The sequence below is a fragment of the Emydura macquarii genome, unplaced genomic scaffold (genome assembly GCF_026122565.2).
Source record: "Emydura macquarii macquarii isolate MOO-44397 ecotype Brisbane River unplaced genomic scaffold, CSIRO-AGI_Emac_v2 contig_1451, whole genome shotgun sequence".
In the NCBI taxonomy this organism is placed as follows: Eukaryota; Metazoa; Chordata; order Testudines; family Chelidae; genus Emydura; species Emydura macquarii.
In genome coordinates this window covers 15254063-15272864 of record NW_027131588.1, presented here as the reverse complement: position 1 = coordinate 15272864, position 18802 = coordinate 15254063, and the positions used below count along the sequence as shown (strand labels likewise).

At 43.4% G+C, this 18802-nt stretch overlaps 1 protein-coding gene across 1 annotated transcript in view; it reads right to left on the bottom strand.

Moving 5' to 3' along the window:
* Positions 1-15573: 15573 nt before the first annotated feature.
* UGCG (UDP-glucose ceramide glucosyltransferase) overlaps positions 15574-18802 on the bottom strand; it is a 42124-nt gene continuing 38895 nt past the window's right edge. The window contains exon 9 of the mRNA XM_067553221.1: positions 15574-18711. Coding sequence (XP_067409322.1) covers positions 18541-18711 — 171 coding nt within the window. The 3' untranslated portion in view covers positions 15574-18540. The remainder of the gene's footprint in view (positions 18712-18802) is intronic.

Below are 18802 nucleotides of genomic sequence, written 5' to 3'. Positions count from 1 at the left end.
AATTCATCTCTCCCTGTTCCCTTCTGCTCCCCCTATCTCTATCTGTTTGTTGTGTCCTCCTCTTGTCTCTCTCATCATATATGTAGATTGTAGGCTTCTTGGGGCAGGAAATAATCTTTTCATTCTAGCACAATGGGGCGTCAGGCACCACCTCAGCACAAACAGAATTTTACTGTGGGAGGGTATCTACTGTGTGGTGGTATTGGACATAGCTACCAGACCTGATATTTGTCAAACAAAGAGCTGGCTACAACAAGGGAATCTGATAATTTAGTATTAGAAGGCATGTAATACACTCCTACCAAATTAATCCTTAATTATGGGGCTATCTTCCTGGTCCCTCAAATATGTTTTAGTAACATGTTTTCAGGCAGTCATGAAGGACCCCTTCCCTTCATGTTTCTTAGACTTCTGAATAGACAACACACAGGAAGGGTAAAAATTAGAAGAAACAAAGTTATTCATAAATGTAATGAAAACGATGGACTAAGCTTTTGTATGGAATAACCAAAAAGGTACCCAAACTGTAATCTAAAGATAGAACCAAACCAATACCTTGGGCCTGAACAACACTCAGAGTTTTGATCCAGATATGAACTTCCCAATTTCAATCCGTCTCTGCTACAGTCAAGGCCTTGGGGCCCATGAGGCACATTAGACCTTAATTATAGAGCATGAACCACAGTATTGGCAGCAGAGACTCTGAGGTACGTGCCTCAGCCCCTGGTTCTTGTGTGTTTGTGGAGCAAAAGGACCTGAGTTTTGTTGTCTCTGCTACCAAATCATGAAGTCCAATCAGGCACTGAATCATTAACCGCAACAGGTCCTGAGTTCCAGCCCCTCACTCCACTTGAATGCAGCTTAGCTCATGTCTGCATACATGCAGCCACCTATGCTTCCAAGGGCCTTCCTTATGCCAGGTATTCTCTCTTTCCTATAACAATGTCCAGAATGTTCCATCCAATCTTAAGCATGAACCAGTTCTGTGCCTAGAGCAGAGGTTCTCAAACAGCGGGGGTGGGGGGATGTGTACAGAATGTATTTGGAGGGTGGGGGACGTGAGAAGCTCTCCCCCCCCTCCAGCTCTAAAGGGAGCACTGCCACCAGCAGCAGTGCAGAAGGAAAGGTGGCATGGTGAGACACCAGCTCCACCAGCACAGAACATGCCTCTCCAAAAGGGGCCAAATTTTTATTCCTAAGTAAGAAGTTCTGGAACAGAACTACGGGACAATGTCACAGAAGAGGACAGCCCGATCTGAGGACTACGGGGGGAGACTCTCCTAAAGAATGGCCAAGGGTTTGAGCAGGAGTTCGGCCGCTGAGCAAAACCAAACCAAACCATTCAAGTGCAACTAACTCAGCAGCTATAGATACCTTGAAGTTCTTCCCCTGGTTTGTTGTGTTTGAGTGTATGGCTCCTATGCAACTGAACAGATTTACTTTTCTGCCCTAACCTGCACTGTGTCAAGGCCTTTTGTTCAAACTACATATGCCTTGGCTCAAAGAGCGCCAATAGATGAAACAATGGAGAGCAACGTGCCTGGAGTAGCTGCTATAACCGGCACACTTTACCTACCCTCCTTTCTTCAGCGTGTTTCAGTTAACAGCTATAACTGACCCACACTTGTCAGAAAAAACCAAGGTCACTCCCCTGTCCGCAATGCAAGCCAGTCCCTATAGTCAAGGCAATCTTTACAAAATTCTCCATTACAAACCCATCTCCCCTGATAAGATCTGTGCTGCACTAGGCATTCCCAGGTGCCTAAGATTCCCTTTGGGTTCACAACAAAGACAAAGCAGAAAGGGATCATTCAGTGCATGAAAGACCAGTTGTGGCTCTATTTTCTATGAAAGCAGCCACCTGAAGAGAAACAGGGCATGTGACAACATCACCTTGCTCAGGACGTTGCACCTGCTCCTTGGGCACGTTGTATGCACAGCAGTGTGGTCCACCGCTCTCCACGAACGGCTGCGAGCGTGCTCGGTGTATCTCACACAGGCCCATGGAAGGGGGATGGGGATAGGTCAAAGGGGGCAATTTCCTAGGGGCCTGGTGATTTTAAGGCCACGGTTGGCAGGGTGAAAGCTTCCCCTCAGGGAGGCTAGCTCCCTGTCCTGCCTCTTCTGCCCATGGCCCTTGCCCACAGTCCACTCCCACTCCTCCCCAGACCCTGCCCATTCTCCGCTGCATCCCTCCCCTCCAGCCCCCCTCCTCTCTTCCATACCCCCCTTTTCCCCACTTGGCCTCCCTGCAGCTGTCCCCCTCCTCCCCACTCAGCCTCTGACCCGCTGTCACTCACTGAGTTCATCCCTCCTCTCCTCACCCGCTCAGCCCCTCCAGCTTGTCACTGGCTGCCTGGGGAAAGGGGAGTGTGGAAGAGAGGAGGGGAACCGAGCGGGGGGGGGGGAGGGGCAGAGATGCAGCAGTGAGCGGGCAAAGCAGGGAAGAGGGCGGGGCCTGGGGCAGACTGTGGGCGGGGCCATGGCAAGAAGGGGCGGGGCAGGGCGGGACTGTTCTTGGGCTGGGGCCCTGAATTCCTGTCGGCGGGCCTGATCATGCACTCAGAGGCGAACGCTGGAGGGGCTCCAAGCTCTAGCTCTTAGGGGACTCCCATAAACACTCCCATTCAGAGGCAGAAACCGAGGATTCCTTTACCAGGGCTGACAGAAATGACAGGTGGAAATACCTTCGGCACAATGGCTTTAATGGGAACAACAAGAGATTAAAACAACTTCCAGCTCAGCCTTCAAGTCTTGTAACTTCTCTGCACCATCCTCCTGCCTGCAGGCCACTGCCCTGCATCTCCCTCTCCCCTCATCACAGCTCTCACTGCCTCCCTGCTGACAACAGGATGGGTCTCTCGCCAGTTCCCAGGCTGCTGCTCCTGCACGTGCAGCTTCTGGTTCCCTGATGAGGCAGGCCCCCATTGCCCTCAGGATATCACTTTCCTTTTTCTGTACCTTGGGGATTTCGGAGCCTGCTATTCACTAGATATTGGACTGGGAGGCAAAGTAGCTAGTAATGAACCAGCAGGTCCATTTTAGTCAGACACATTAGCATGCACTCCTGACACTAGCAAGTTTTACTATTGCTAGCATGACAAAGCAAGCTATGGATGAAGGAGCTGGATTCCGTTCTTCACGTATCAATAAAATTGCCAACAGAATTTTTATTACTGCCGATGATACAAGCTGCAGAGTTAACAGCGTGATTTCTCTGATCCCAGCAAGAGTTGGCTGAATCAGTGCTGATAAGCAAAAAGTTCAGCTGGCCATGAGTTACACACGGCCCTGGGTGCGATTCATCCTGTCCAGCAGTAAGTCTGACACCTGGGAAAAAAGTGTTCCAACTCCCATGAGTTGCCCTTGCTGTAGTGAGGGCCAAAGGGAGAAAGGAGATGGGAAATAGAGACGGGGGGGGAGAGGGCACTTATGAGACGAGAAAAGAAAGGAGAAATATTAAGAGTGGGGTGGAAAAGAAAATATTGAGAAAGAAAACTGACAGAGGGATGAGAATAGAGGAAGCGAGCTTGGGAGGGAAGTTGAAAGGAACCCTCAATGACTCCAGCCTGTATTGCCCTGAGGACTTGTTGATTGTATAAATAACTCTAACGTCAGCTTTGCCAGCCCCAGGATACCTTTTGTCATAAATACACTTAATTTTTTTGTTTTTTAAAGGAAGATTATCCATTTCCAAAAAGTGGCAAATGCATTCACCAGAGGCATGCTAAATGCATTTTCTTTCTTCCCTAATTGTTTCAGTGAATGATAGAGCCAATAATTGTAGCCAGTTATCCACTCTTATATAGTTTCTTGTGCCATCTTCAGGTGAGACCCACTGGAAAATTCCACAGATCTGCTGCCATTCACAGCTTGGGAGGCCCATGACTCTGCCCACTTTGTGCAAGGATAATCACTGCAGCTCCGGATGTCATAGAAATGAAACATTTTCACTAAGTGCATAATTAGACTATGGAGCTCAGCTTGTCATTAGGGCAAGAACTTAGATGCAAAGAGTGACTGGATGATCATCCGGATAAACAGGAATATCCATTATCACAGTTAAGGCAAATGAAGTCTTAGGAAAGATAAAAAAAAACAAAAAACTCTTATTCCTCATCTTTAAACAAACTCTATTAGGGATTAGGATGAGATCTCCTTGGGACGGATGATCCCACACCTGCCCACTGTAGGGTTCTCACACCTTCCTCTGAAGTATCCGGTGCTGGCCACTGTCAGAAACAGGATACTGGACCAGATGGACTATGGGTTTGATCTAGTCTGGCAACTCCTATATTATATAACCCAACCTGCAGATTCCTGCAAACTGCTCAGTGCTTACATTTTTTTTTTCTTTTATGAATGCCTTCTGCGATTCTCCATTTCCTAACACCTGGCGCTTATTTACTTCAGCAAGACCAGAGGCAGGCAAGAGCATGCCATGCATTTGCTGTGTCCAAGACAATACCTGCTGCAGAAGGACAACATACACCGACCTCAGTGTGGGCACGTCCCTAAATGCTCCTTAGAGATGCCGATTGGACTCCGTACAGCCCATGTCCTTCATTTGTGTTGGACGCTGACAAGCTCATTCATTTACACTAAAATTATAGTACACTGTAAAAAAAACCCAAAAAACTATTGACAGAGGTGCAACACTGAAGTTAAAAGGGGCTGCAGCATACAGTTGAGGTGAAAGCACAGGAAGGCTCTCAGGGATCAGCACATGCCAGTGAAGTTGTGGCACTGCACAGCAATGGATTCAAGACTTTTGGTCCATGGAGGTTTTACCATCTGATGCAGAGGGCCTGGATTTCCTAGCAGCATGAGGAACCAAGGAAAAATGCATCCAACACATTTCCTGTGAGAACCTCGACTTCCTGGCATGATGCATATTTAAATAACTGGGAGAAAAGGAGATAAAGATCAGCTGCCTGAGGCACTGAACTAAGAATTCGAGAACTGCCATTTATATAAAACCACAGTACATTTTTGGGGGTTATAAAGTGTTTTGTCTTAAGATTTAATCAATGTATGTGCAGGACGTCAGCGTACCAGGAAATTCCATTCAAACGGAGTAAGACTGCCTAATTTCCTGGAGAAGGAAGCTGGTTTGGCATGGCCTGCAGCCGCTCCTCCTATAAACATGTCAAGAACAATTTGTTGCCTCATGGCAACTGCAGCACTTTGATCTGAGCACTCACTATCAATACCAGCATTGTAAGGCTGCCTGGGGGACTGGGCTGCTAGAACTTGGTTTCAAATTCCAGTAAAGTCAACCTCAAACAGATCCTGGATATGGGATAAGCACCTTGATGCAAATTCCTTTTACGGTCAAAGAACGAGCACGCTGTTCAATATGGATAGACAACCTCAAGACAGAAAAGCACAAATTCATAGATTCTAAGGCCAGAAGGGACCATTGTGATCATTTAGTCCAGTAGTTCTCAACCAGTGGTACGTGTATCCCTGGGAGTACGCAGAGGGGGGTACATCAACTCATCTCGGTATTTGCCTGATTTACAACAGGCTACATAAAAAGCACTAGCAAAGTCAGTACAAAGTAAATTTTCACACAGACAATGACTTGTTTATACTGCTCTGTATACTACTGCACTGAAATCTAAGTACAATATTTACATTCCAACTGATTTATTTTATAGTTATTTGGTAGAAATGTGAAAGGAAGCCATTTTTCAGTAATCGTGCGCTGTGGCACTTTTGTATTTTTATGTCTGATTTTGTAAGCAAGTGGTTTTTAAGTGAGGTGAAACTTGGGGATACGCAAGACAAAGACTCCTGAAAGGGGTACAGTCGTTCGGAAAGGTGGAGAGCCGCTGTTCTAGCCTGATCTCCTGTATAACGCAGTCCACAGGACTTCCCCCAAACTGATTCTTAGAGCAGATCTTGTAGAAAAAATCCAGTCTTGATTTTAAAATTGCCAGGGATGGGGAATCCACCCCAACTCTTGGTAACTTGTTCCAATGATTAATTAATTACTCTCACCGTTAAAAACATTCACCTCATTTGTAGTCTGAATGTTTCTGGCTTCAGCTTCCAGCCATTGGGTCGGTTTGTTAGCTAAGCTGAGGAGCCCATTATTAAATATTTGCTCCCGATGTAGGTACTTAGACTGTGATCAAATCATCCTGTCACAGGGTCCACTCACCTCCAGTGGCGCCTCCCCCTCGCCATCCTGGGGATTAGCTCTGCCAGGCGTTGCACCCTTCTCTGACAGCGTCTTCACCTGTCCGGTGTTGTCCTGCGACCCCTCTCGCTCCACAAACTGCAGCCTCGTCTGCCTGGGTCACCCTGCGTATTCCCCTTCCGGGGCATCAAAGTCCCTCTCAGCAGATGGGCTCCGGCGGTCTTCCTGCTCACTGCCCCGCCAGTGCCACTTCGGCAGAGGCTGGTAGGAGAAGCCAGGCCCGTCCTCTACTCTGGGTCCTGGCTCAGGGGCCCTCTCCTCAGCAGCCACGGTTTGACCCACTCCACACCTCGCTGTTTTCCCTGAGTCCTTTCCTACCTTCCTGGCTTCCCCCACTCCCTGCGTTCACCAGCCTCCCAACTCCCTTCTCGGGCAGTAACTGCGGTCTACTCTCTAGCCCCTCAGGCACGTCCCTCCTCCCAGGGAGTGACTGCAGACTACCTCCCTGCAGCCCCCTTCCGCTCTCACTGCCTGGGCTGGTGCCCAGCTGGGCCTGGTTTAATCAACCCCTGCTCCTCCTCCAGGTGCAGCCTGGGGAGTTAATTGGCTGGCCTGGCCATCTTAACCCCTTCCAGTCCTGTGTGGGGTGGACACGCCGACCACACCCCCGTTAACCTTCTCTTTGATAAGCTAAGTAAACTGAGCTCCTTGAGTCTGTCATCATAAGGCAGAGATCCCCAAACTGTGGGGTGCATCTCCCTAGGGGGGAATGGAAGAACGTTAGGGGGGCACAGCATGACCAGGCCAGCCCCCACAGAGGGGGTCAGGGAGCCCCACCCAGCCCTGAGTTCTGCTCCAGATGGCCCCGGCACCTGGCCTCTGCCTTCAGCCCCCAGAGGGGAGCAGGGAGGTGGTGCCACCTAGCCCTGAGCTCTGCTCTGGATGGTCCCGCCTCCCAGCCGGGGCCGCAGTGCCTGGCCTCTGCCTCCAGCCCAGCCTCAGCCCCTAGCTACCCAGCCATGGCTCCAGCCTAGCCGTGGCCTCGGTGCCCAGCTGCAGCTTCAGCTCCTGGTCCCCTGCCCCAGTGCCTGGCCTCATCCCCTTCTCCCCCCCCCAGTCACTGTGACCCCCGTCTCAGCCTTGGCCCCCAGCCTCTGACCATGACCCCCACTCCCAGCCTCAGCCCCTGACTGTGGCCCCACTTCCAGCCCCAGCTCAGAGGGGATGGATGGGCACGGACAGGGGTTAGGGGTGCACAATGTAAAAAGTTTGGGGAGCTCTGCCAAAGCAAGTTTTCTAATCCTTCAGTCATTTCTTGTGGTGCTTCTCTGAATCCTCTTCAACTTATCAACATCCATCTTGAATTGTGGGTACCAGAACTGGACACAGTATTCCTGCAGCGTTCACACTGGTGCCAAATCCACTAGTCTGGGCACAGAACGGGGAGCCATGAAATCCAGAGTCCTAATTCGAGTTCTGACACTCACTCAAGCTGGGGAAATCAACAAACCTCTCAGCTATCGGACAAGGTGTTCAAAAGTTATCCCATGACACTCGGAGAAATGCCATGAAGTTGCGTGTAGGGCCTCACTTCATTTGGCCAATAAATCTCCTACCTGTAATCACATAAAAGCCAGCTACTCTACAATATAATACTGGGGTTAACACATGGCTGTGCACTTCTGTCAGGGTTAAAACCTCGTTCTCACCAGCTGTAACATTTTATTCTGTCCATACAAGCAAGGAGATATCTATTTAACTATGCACCTACGCACTCCAGCTATGGTCTGGCCACTGCCATGCTAGACTATTCTGTTCAGCCATGATCAGAATTGTGGTGTGGGTGTTGGCCAGGATAACCCTAACATTTCTGACCAGTAATGAGAAACTTTCCTTTCTAGCATCAGGAAGTAATAAACTTTATACTCCACACAAACAGGACTAGCTAGATTCTGCTTTTAGGGCAAAATTCTCCTTCACGTCCGCACAATGGCTCTTCCCTCCGTGCACAATTTTATGTACACTCTACATTAAATTAATTGGATCTCTGTGCGCAGAGTAGACTATCAGAGTTAAAATTATAAATAAGGATTTTAGAGGGAAATTTTGACTTTAGTCTCCTTTGTCTGGTAAAAACGTCTGCTCTATTAAAAATTAGTAATAAATGAAAGGATGAAATTGCCTTTCACAGAAAGCTGGGGGACTAGAAATGCTAATATTTTACTCTTGGAGGTAACATCTTTATCCACACATTCAAATACTCTCAAACTTTGGGAAAGTTCTGAGCTGAATCCAACCTGCAGCTCAGGCCTGTGTTCAAGGGGAAAAAAGGGGGGTGACGTCTGAAAGTTTGGAGTGTGACCCAAACTTCTAGAGCTTTTCAAAATTTTCTAGAGACTTCATTAAAATATAAAGAGTCTCCCTTACTCGTGCTAAACAATAAGCATTAAATACTTCTCAGAGCTCCTTTTTGTAGACAATATTTAGATAAATATATGTTCACGTTTTAGCAAGACTGTTTTAGAAAATGACAGACATACACAATAAATCCTGAACCATGGGCACTGGAGTCTCTCTTGCTTCGTGGATGGAATCAATACATGGGCAACAACCTTGCTACCCACAAACTCTACTCTGTATGGACATGTTTACAATAAGGGTCCATGTTTTTCATCATCATGTAAGGGGGTGGGGAGGAATCTACATCTGCAAAAAGGCAGAAAGTCTGCCTCTGTGGCATGCTCCCACCTTTCCTGCATCCCAGCAAAAGCCTCTGCATTGGAAATCCATGGAGTTGGTGGTTGTGAGGCCACAGGAGTTAGCTGGGCTCTTGCAGATTCTTCAGCCACCCACACACTGATGCTATAAAACACAGAAGAACCTGAAGCTTTACAGACTTTGATTTTCTTCCCACTTTTGCACTCTGAAATCCCTGTGTACAAGGGAATCCACAGGGGCAGCCAGCCAGGCCAACCCAGGGGAACACAGATTGTATAGGATTGGAAGACAAGTGACAGCCACAAAGATACCCATTGCCTTCCATCAGATCTTAGGGAGGTGCCAGCTAAGGAAGTGGAACCACTAGACTATTTCCTGGTGGGGAACTACCAGAATAGATCTAAGCCAAAAGACTGAAATGACCAAAGTTTGGGCTGTGTATTTACTCTTCATCTATAGTTATAAGAAGACTCCAAGCTAAATAAATGGGACACAATTAGCTCAGCAATACAGCTTAGTTCTCAAGGCCAAAATACGTTATTTAATTATTAACCACATGAAACTTATGTCCTCCTTTTACAAGGCAAGTAGCTTACGAAAATCAAGGAAGAGTTACACGAACAATGATATTCTCTCTATATGTAAGCTTTCCTCTGTTAACCTGCTAGAAGAAGGGGGAAGGGCATACACAAAGAAACTTCTTAATACATGCAATATCTTCTTAATACATGCAATATACATGGAATATCCAACCTCAATAGCTTAAGACAGCAGAGGTAACTGCATGTATTTTTCTTATAAGGCACAAAAACCCCAACCCAACAGAATGGTTGTTTTAATAAATCTTGTGCCTAGATAAATACCATCACCACCTACCTCCTAAGTCCCCAGTGCAGTCCAGGGCTCCCATGTCACTTTCACAGCATCTCTCCAGGTTTTATATTGGCACCCCTCCCATATTAGTTACATTGACATAGCAAGGTCTTTCATGGGCGCTATAGAATCTTCAGCTCTGCCTCCTTTTTAAGTTAAAGGAAGCTCTGCATAATGCAGGTTTTTTAAAAACAAAACCACAACTTTTCTGTGTTTCGCTTTAGACATAAAATCTTTAAAGGCTTCTACTGCCTAGGCAGATGCCAGCATTCTAGATTTACAAGGGAAAAAGATACGCCATTACCACTGAAAGTAATCACTGCTGGATATATGTAAAAGGAAGAACCATTTCCAAACAGCAGACACACAAACAGAGGGAAAGGCTGCTCGCCAGTCTGTAAAAAGAAGAAAACCAGCAAAGTTTTAATATTTCTTCCAAGGTCACTTAAATCCCACTAGCAGTCATAATTTTAACTCCGTCCAAAAGGACATAAAACCCAAGTCAAGACCCATCTCTCATTTCAAGGTAGAGTCCAAGGAAAAACATTTCTTCACACAGCTCCTGCTTCCAATAAACGTGTTTGGTTTCCTGCATGACCATACAAACGTAGGCCTGCCCTCTGTTATTCATCCACAAGCTGCCTGGATATAAAATGGCCCCAGAAAAAGCCATTCATCCCAGCTGACACGGACAGGAAAAGCCTTAGCTAAACCCATCAGCTGGAGGGAAAAGAGTTGGCGGGGGAGGAGTGGGGCTGATCTCCAATTTCTAGTTCTCTGAACATATTTCAAAAATTTGGTTTCCAGTTTGGAAGATTTCTCAGTACATTGGCACTGTTCTAGAGAAGCTTCCTGAAGTCCATTGCCTCCGTTGCCAAGGTGATTTGAGTTCAGCACAACACATTGGAATCAGCCTGGTTAGAGACTCTTTTCTTTGTGTAGATCCATCTTTCAGTTGGGGTCCAGAAGCTTCTGTGCAATGTTTAAACGTAACTGCTGCTCCAATAAAGGGTTAGTTATACGACTAAGTTCTACTGGAGCTATCGATTCAGCTTCATCAAGTCTCTCTCCAAGGGTGCACTCGAGCTCTTTGAAAGATCACAGCTCTCCCAAATATGGGCTCTCACAGTACAGGATGCCATTTACTGCTTGAAAAAGAAAAGGAAGCCTTTGTGAAGAGTTTGTATCCTCCAGGTCAGAGTCCTCCAGACAAGATAGAGGGATAAATTATGCCTCATTGAAATTATGTATGAGCTCAACATTTCTCTGCCATCCTGAAAAGCTGTGAACAGATTCTGACAAGACATTTTTTGTTTCACTTTTAACTTTCCACTGCATTAGGATTTTGGAGGGAAAATAGATATATATTTATAGATTATAAGGCCAGAAGGGATCACTGTGATAATTTAGTGTAACTTCCCTAAATAACAGGCCATAGGATTTGTCTGAATTAATTCCTTTTTGAGCATATCTTGATTTTAAAATTGCCAGTGATGGAGAATCCAAAACAGCCCTTGGTCAGTTGTTTCAGGAGACATTTACTTCCAGGTTTGCATCCCCTTTAGGTTGGTTTCTACAAAACTTCAAATGTTCCTTTGTTGGCACAAATGGCTATGGTAGGTGAATAACCAAGCTTCGTGTTCTCACCAGAAGCAGCTGCACACTCGTCCAAGTAAACTGAAACACTGACTTCTGACCAATCACAATTAACAGTTCGTTCATCATGATCAATTGGGAAATTAAAAAAAAAAAAAAAAATTAAAGAATGCATCAAATATTTTTGTCCCTAAACTGGCCAATGTTCCAGGAGTAGCCTTTTACCAAAGTTTTTATAAATTGCAACCTCTTTTTTTGTAGGCAGACCTCATTTTGGTGATCCATAGTGAGGTGACCTTTAATCACACCAGCTTGTTCAAGAGGTTGGGCAACATAGCCACCTTCCACTCAGGCTAAATGCGGGAACAATTAAATGCCCCTTTGTTTAGTGATATTTGAAACAATAGAAAACCACCACCACAAGGACTAGACAGCACACAAGCCTGGGCAGTGGCTGAGCCATGTTGCCCATGGAGTTTAACAGTTCTCTGGGATGGAAGACATGGGCTATGTCTATACTGACGGTGGCAAAGTCACAGCTGTCAGATCGACCTATTTGGATCGATTGAGTGGTCAGTGAAGACCCGCTTAATTGATCCAGAAGTTAAACTAGTTAAACCACCTCCTCAAGTGGCGTAGCGCTGCGCCAATGGGAACAAAGTTTCCATCAGCGCAGTGAAGACAGAGCGCAGAAGGGAAGCACAGAAGTTGATGGGAGTTACGCAAGCTACTCTGTGTGGCTTGCGTAACTCCTGCCGACTGCCGCCAAATCGCTGGGTAAGTGTAGACCAGGCCTGATTTAACTGCAGCGGGGAGGTAGGGGGGAGGAGAGACGTTACAGAAGCACACAGGAAAAAAAGCAGCAACAAAGCCAAGACACAGCCAGAGCCACAGCTGTGGTGTGACTCTGAGAAAAGCTGAGCGAGCTTTAGGACAGAGTGGTGGCTGGAAAGAGCAGTAAGCAAAAACCATCTCCCTCTCTGATTCCTACTGTGTCCAGAAAATAAGACTTCATGTACACTTTGTAAATACACAGGATTGCATCAAAGAAATATCAGACTCATTCATTAATTTCTCCCAACAGAAACAGCCCACAAGACCCTGAAAAATGGCCAACCACTTGAGTCAAAAAGCAGTAACATTTAGATTACTACAGTGTAGTTTTTAATCTACATCTGCCTTTGAAACCCTGAGTGCAGAATGCACCAGAAGTGACTTGCCAACAATTTTACAGCTGTGAGAGCTGGTGATGCCTGTGCTCTATGCATTGTGCAGGTTGGCCTGTAATTCAGCAAGTGCATTTGCTAGGCACAATGTGATAAAGCTGAATATAGGACTTCTCTGTTGCAGGGGCCATCTGCTGCTTGCCAGGGCTGCCAACCACTCTCCAAGATACTATCTGACGAATGAAAGGCAAAAGCTTCTGTCAATGGTCTGTCTGCTGTAATCTGCAGCATCCAGAAGCCTGGGGGTTGAGGTGGCTGGAAAGCCTGAAGTGCTGCATTAAGGGACTATTCTGTCTTGGAAACACAGGTTTAGCTCCCAGCTACTAAAGGTGCTGTGATACCAGGGTGATGGGCACAATGTCAGAACTTAGGTAGAACAGAATGACTGGGAGCTGACTGAAGGAGTTTGTTTTGGGATGCTGCAGAGTGATTTTTCCCTTAAACCTACTTTGTACTAGTTCTACGCTTTGTGGCTTTTTCTGTCAGTTAAATGTAATTTGCTTAATAATTCTACAAATGCCTAGAACATACATATTGAATGGGCAAACAGCACTCCCTCCATTTAAAAAAATTTCACCACACATACCAGAGCCTTAATATTCTGTTCTTTTAGTCTGAAACAAGACGACAAACTTTCACTGCCTTTGAAGGTTAAAAGTGGGGGAAGAGCTATCTTGAGCTGCTCCTGTCTGCTAAGGGGTGAAACATCCATTAGTAGAAGCTAATATAAAGCCTTAGATAAATACACTTCATTAAGTGCCTAGCACTCTATAAATAATCAGCAGCAAGAATATGTAGTTTGCCAACAACAACTTGGACCTTTGGGCTTTGGTCTGACGTGCTAGCACTCTGCAATTTACCTTGCTTGTTAAACGCCATTTATCTTTGTATCTATGGGAATCCCTATGTTGAAGCTTGATATGGGGAGCGTTTATATGGATTTCCACCCTTACATCTGTGCATTTTTTAGCGTCAGTGGTGCTAAAGTATAAGTCAGACTAAATTGGTACAATAAAATTGATCTGTTGAATTCTCAGACCTTTGGTTTCTTTAGACTTAAGAGTGAGAGTTCTTGTGTCATTGTCTCCAGCGATGGCTTTTGTAGGACTAAATTAACATTAAGTACATGCAGCTCAGGACCACCTTAAAATTAGGTGATTAGATAAGGGAATAGTTGAGAATGGGAGGAATGGGGAGAAGAAAATGAGAAGCCATTGCTGGAAGAAATGGATTTTAAAAAGGGATAGAAAGAGAACAACAGCTGGCAGATCAGCATAAACTGTTCCTAGAGGTCAGCATAGCAAGCAAGCAAGCAAGCAAGAAGTGAAAATGAGAGTAGAGCAGTAGGTGAAAGAGATTAAGAGGGTCTTGAGGGCAAGAGCAAAGTTTGAGCATTATTTGAGAAGAGACAGGTAAGAAATGAAAGGATTCAACAAAAGGAGATAGGTTATTGAGTCAGACTTTTGAGTTGAGCACTTATGATACAGAGATAAATGTTCTTATGTTTCCATAGTCAAACTTCAAAGGATTCAAATATTCATTTGTGTTAAAAATTCCATTAGTGGGAATCCTTATTTTACACCATGGATAATTAAACTGCACAAGAGAGAAAAGCATCTCACACCCCCACAGACTCCTTTTCCTTTGTGCTTTTTTAAAAGCTTTTGTGGCAACTCTAAGAACAAGTGGGCCCTGAACAACACAACAAACTCCTAGGCTGTATTTCTCTATCATTAATACTTTGCAGGCTTTGTGCAATTGTTTAACAGACTTGATTTAGAAATGTACTAACTGCATAAAAAGGATATTTCTCTAAATATGGATGAACTATATGTATCAGCACGTCCTTTATTCCACTGTCAAAGACTTAATATACTTCTAAATAAATTCATTAAATAACTGTACAAATTGCATAAATCCCTCTAAAATTAGGAAGAGGTATGAAATTTATATTCATTTATTTGTACTGTATCCAGTTAAATAGTTTAAATACCATAAAAAAACATTTGTTTTTTCAAAATGGCTGACAGCCCCAAAAACGAACGTGTCCAGACATGATAATTAGTGACCTCAGAAAGAGTAGGAGGGACTTCAAACCATAAAGCCCATTCCTCGGACAAAAGAGGAGGGTTGGGGGAAAGAGGGAGAAAACAAAAGTTGGTGTGGGGCGTGAGGAAGCCTGCTGCAAAATACATGGTGATGAAAGACCGATTAGTAGTTACAATAATGGGCAATAGCTAGTTCCACTCTGTTTACACATAGACCCTTGACCACACTGGCACAATGTTATACCGTTATGTCTACACTGCAGCTGGGAGTGAGCCTCCCAGCCCTGGTGGACAGTTCCGTTAACAGGTTTCACGCTAGCACACTAAAAATAGCTGTGTGCGCATAGTGGCACCAGCAGAGGCTTGGAATACCCACCTTAGCTCAAGTTTACCCTACTCCCAAGTATGAGCTTTGATGGCTAGACCAAGCCTCTGCCAGTGCCACCACATTCAGAGCTATTTTCAGCCCCACCAACACAACAAAAGGCTTGCTCCCAGCTGCAATGTAGACATATCCTATGTATTAAAGTACTAATGGGTTGGGGAAGGAGAAGGGGAAACTAAACTAGGAGTCAAGAGACTTAAATTTCTATTCTCAACTGCCTTTAGTTCACTGTGACACTTCAAGCAAGTCAAGCCATCTAAGCCTCGATTTCCACAACTTTTATGGGGATGATACCCACCTTTGTATAATTTTTTGGGACCGGTGGATGAAAAATACTGTAAATGAAGCAAAGTATAATATACAGTAAATCAGACTATAGCAAGTTTAACACAGTTATGGAAAACAGGAGGACTAGTCACAATACCACTACAAGAACCAGCACAGATGTCCACATGGAGTTATGGGGCAAATAATGGGTATTATTCAGCCCCATGACTTGTGACCCTTTGCCTTAAACACCCATAACTACGGAAAGACAATGATGTTTTACAAAGTCTATTAAATAATCAGGTTCAAATAATCGAGCATTTTAATTACATGTGCCATCATAAACAGATCCCATAGGTATGTAAGCTTCAAATGTCAAACAGCACAAATACACAGTGAATCTTCCTAAAGTCAACATTTAAAGTTTAATAATTGCAGATGTGTTTATTGGAATGCATGATCATACAAAACCTCTGTTTATTTTCTGCATTTTGCAACCCTGTACCTTTTTCACACCAGGATGTAGAATTGAGTTGCTTGTAAGAAAACGACCATGTTTCTGCAGCAAACTTTCTACAAATAAACTGTTAGGCTGAAATGTCTTCAGAAGAAACACCTTAGCAGGGTCAGAATACACGTTTTGTAAATTGTGTTCTATTGTGAATTAGAAGCCATGTGGAGTTATTTAAAGTAGTTCAAAGTTGTAGTATGGACAGATCTCTAGAAATGATCTATTATGCACATTTATCAAAAGTAACTCGATCTTATTTGCTGTAGTAATCTGGATTCAGTTACTACAGGAAATAGCACCATAGAAATGCTATGAATTAAAGTTAAATTATTTTACAGCAAGACAACTACTGGTACTTAACAATGAGTTTTGTGTTGGTTTTTTTAAGGCAACATTAGTTCTGTTGAATAAAGTAAAAACAGATTTATATTCCAAACATTTGATTGTATTCAAAATTTATTTTTTAAACAAAAACAAGACAATGATTTTAAATAACAAACATGGTATATTCTAGACATCTGTTGATCAAGACTTTTAAAACTAACCATATTTAACTGTAACTTTTATGCAGTTCTGTTGCAGTGCCCTCTACGGTATTCAGAAGTATTGGTTTCCATGTCATCAACCCAACTTTCTAACAATACAAGAAATCAAGCTCTTTGCTTAAGTGAAGCTTCAGCTTTCTTTAATGAAGAGGAAGACTCCACCGATGCAAAAAGCACATCAAAACAGTTATTCTTCATACCTACAAAACTTTTAAAAAATGAAGTCTGTTCAGCCTTTTTGGTTTTTCTTTTACACTGCCCACATGGAGAACAGCATAAAGCTAAGTAACAAGCTTGGCTTCACTATAGCAGTGCAATGAATGGCATCAACTAAACTTCATAAAACAAATAAAATACAAATATTGTCAGCAAAATTCAGCTGTATAGTAGTGATAACAAAAAAAGCAATCGTTTAGTGGGTCACAACTAGACTGGTTTTCAGTGTGCACCTTTCCTCAGGAAGAGTTTCTTCCTGATTCATATGTAAAGAATGGAATATGCATCATAAAGCCTTTGTTTTCATGTAGAAAAATGCCCTTCAAAAACAAATTCAGTGATGTCATAAGGCAAAAGAATATGAAACTGGGTGAAGCATTTTGCCCCAGAATATGTACACATACGTGTGTGTGTGTGTGTGTGTGTGTGTATCAGATAGACAAGTAATGGATTGGCTCAGTAAGGTGAAAAAGTTTTCATTTTCTATAAATACATATAATTATTGCTAATATGCTACACATTATGCTTTGACATAGAAGTGGCATATAATTTAGGATTTAAAGCTGCCATAGTGACAATGCTAGCCCGGCATTTAGCAGCAGACATTCATCCCATTCTCAAGAAGAAGCAGTATACAGTTATAAAAAACCATAAGGCTTATGCAATGTCCCTCTCCAATTTTGCTTTGTGGATTTTTTTACATTTTTTTAAAAAATATTTAAACAAAAAAACAAGTCCAGTTCACCACAAGATAAGAACAATCTCACAATGGGGGTGGAAAACAAGCTAATAGGAGCAGAGAGGGAAAGAGTACAGCATGCATTTACAAATTGGTTATAATCTAGTCCTTAGTCATACCATTGGAATACAAAAAAATCCAATTTCAAAGACTAGACTAACAGCAGAAGGCAAAAAACCAAGAGTGTAGACTTAGTTTGATAATTAAATTAAGGTTACAATTTAAATCAGTAACAGCAAATTCATCCTGCCTGTTAATATACTCACAATATCTACTGCAATTTAATATTTATTCATGACTACTATCGGTATATATATGCTCACTTAAAAAAAGATATTAAATACCTGCATCATGAAATTACATTCTTATTAACAATAAGACATTGTGTAAGAAAATAGCTCATGTGTGTAATGTTTTGAAATGCATTTCCCCCCCACAATTATCAAAACGTTCACGCACAGAAACAAAAAAACCCTCCTTAAACAGGATGGGAATGATGAAGGGGATTAGCTAGGCTAATTACAGCACAGTGATTAACAATGGTTCAAGACAGAACCAATCAGAATTGGCCAAAAGATGCCCTCAACACATGGCTAACTAATAATCCCGCCCACCCCACTCCATCAAACTCAGTCCACTTTTGGTTCATTGCAATGACACACAAAAAATAGTTTTTAATATATACATATAAATACAAGACTCCAGCTTTTGTTGTTTTTTGCAAGGCCTATTTATCTATTAGTTTATATTTGCTCTGCAGCAACTATGAGAGGTAGGCATAAAGCATCTAAGGGCTTCTCTCCTAGTGTTCCGCTACTAGCTCAATCTTTCAAATGCTGCAGAAGTCTGTTGTACTTCTACAGTGATATTACCCTCCAATCTAGTGCAATCCAATGGACGAAGGCCATTTTACCTCTCAATTTACTAAGATAGCGTACCACAGAGCAAGAAGCTTTTCCTGTACTGAAGGATACTGTCTTTAGAGTTTACTGCAGAGCATTCATAAAGAAAAATGGATCCTGGGACCAATTCTCTTGATTTCCTTTTATACATAAAAAGAAGGTACCATTTGGCCAAGACTACTGATGTATTTTTTCACAGATGCAAGTGCCATGCAAAAATAAATTAAAGAACAAATACCAAAACATACAAGTAATAAAACTATTGAAGGTAGATTTTTTTTAAAAGCATTTGTATAAACATAATTTATAATACTTTTTTTTTTTCCTCCTTTTTTTCTTTTTTGAAACACAGTCACAAAGCTGGGGCTATACATCAAGGATTTCCTCTGCAGTGCCTCCACAGCGTAACCTGTAGCGTCCTGTCCTCCAGCTGATAGTGGGGTCCCATAAGGCAGATAGGAAAATGTATATCGTCATGGATTCTCTGATGAACCAAGCTACTGCATAATCGAGTTTTGAAAAACACAATGCACCACCCTGGGTATGAAACACAGGCATTAATATTTAATGCAACTACTACATTCAGTATTTATTTTATGGGCACATCTTGTCTAAAGAAGTGTATTAC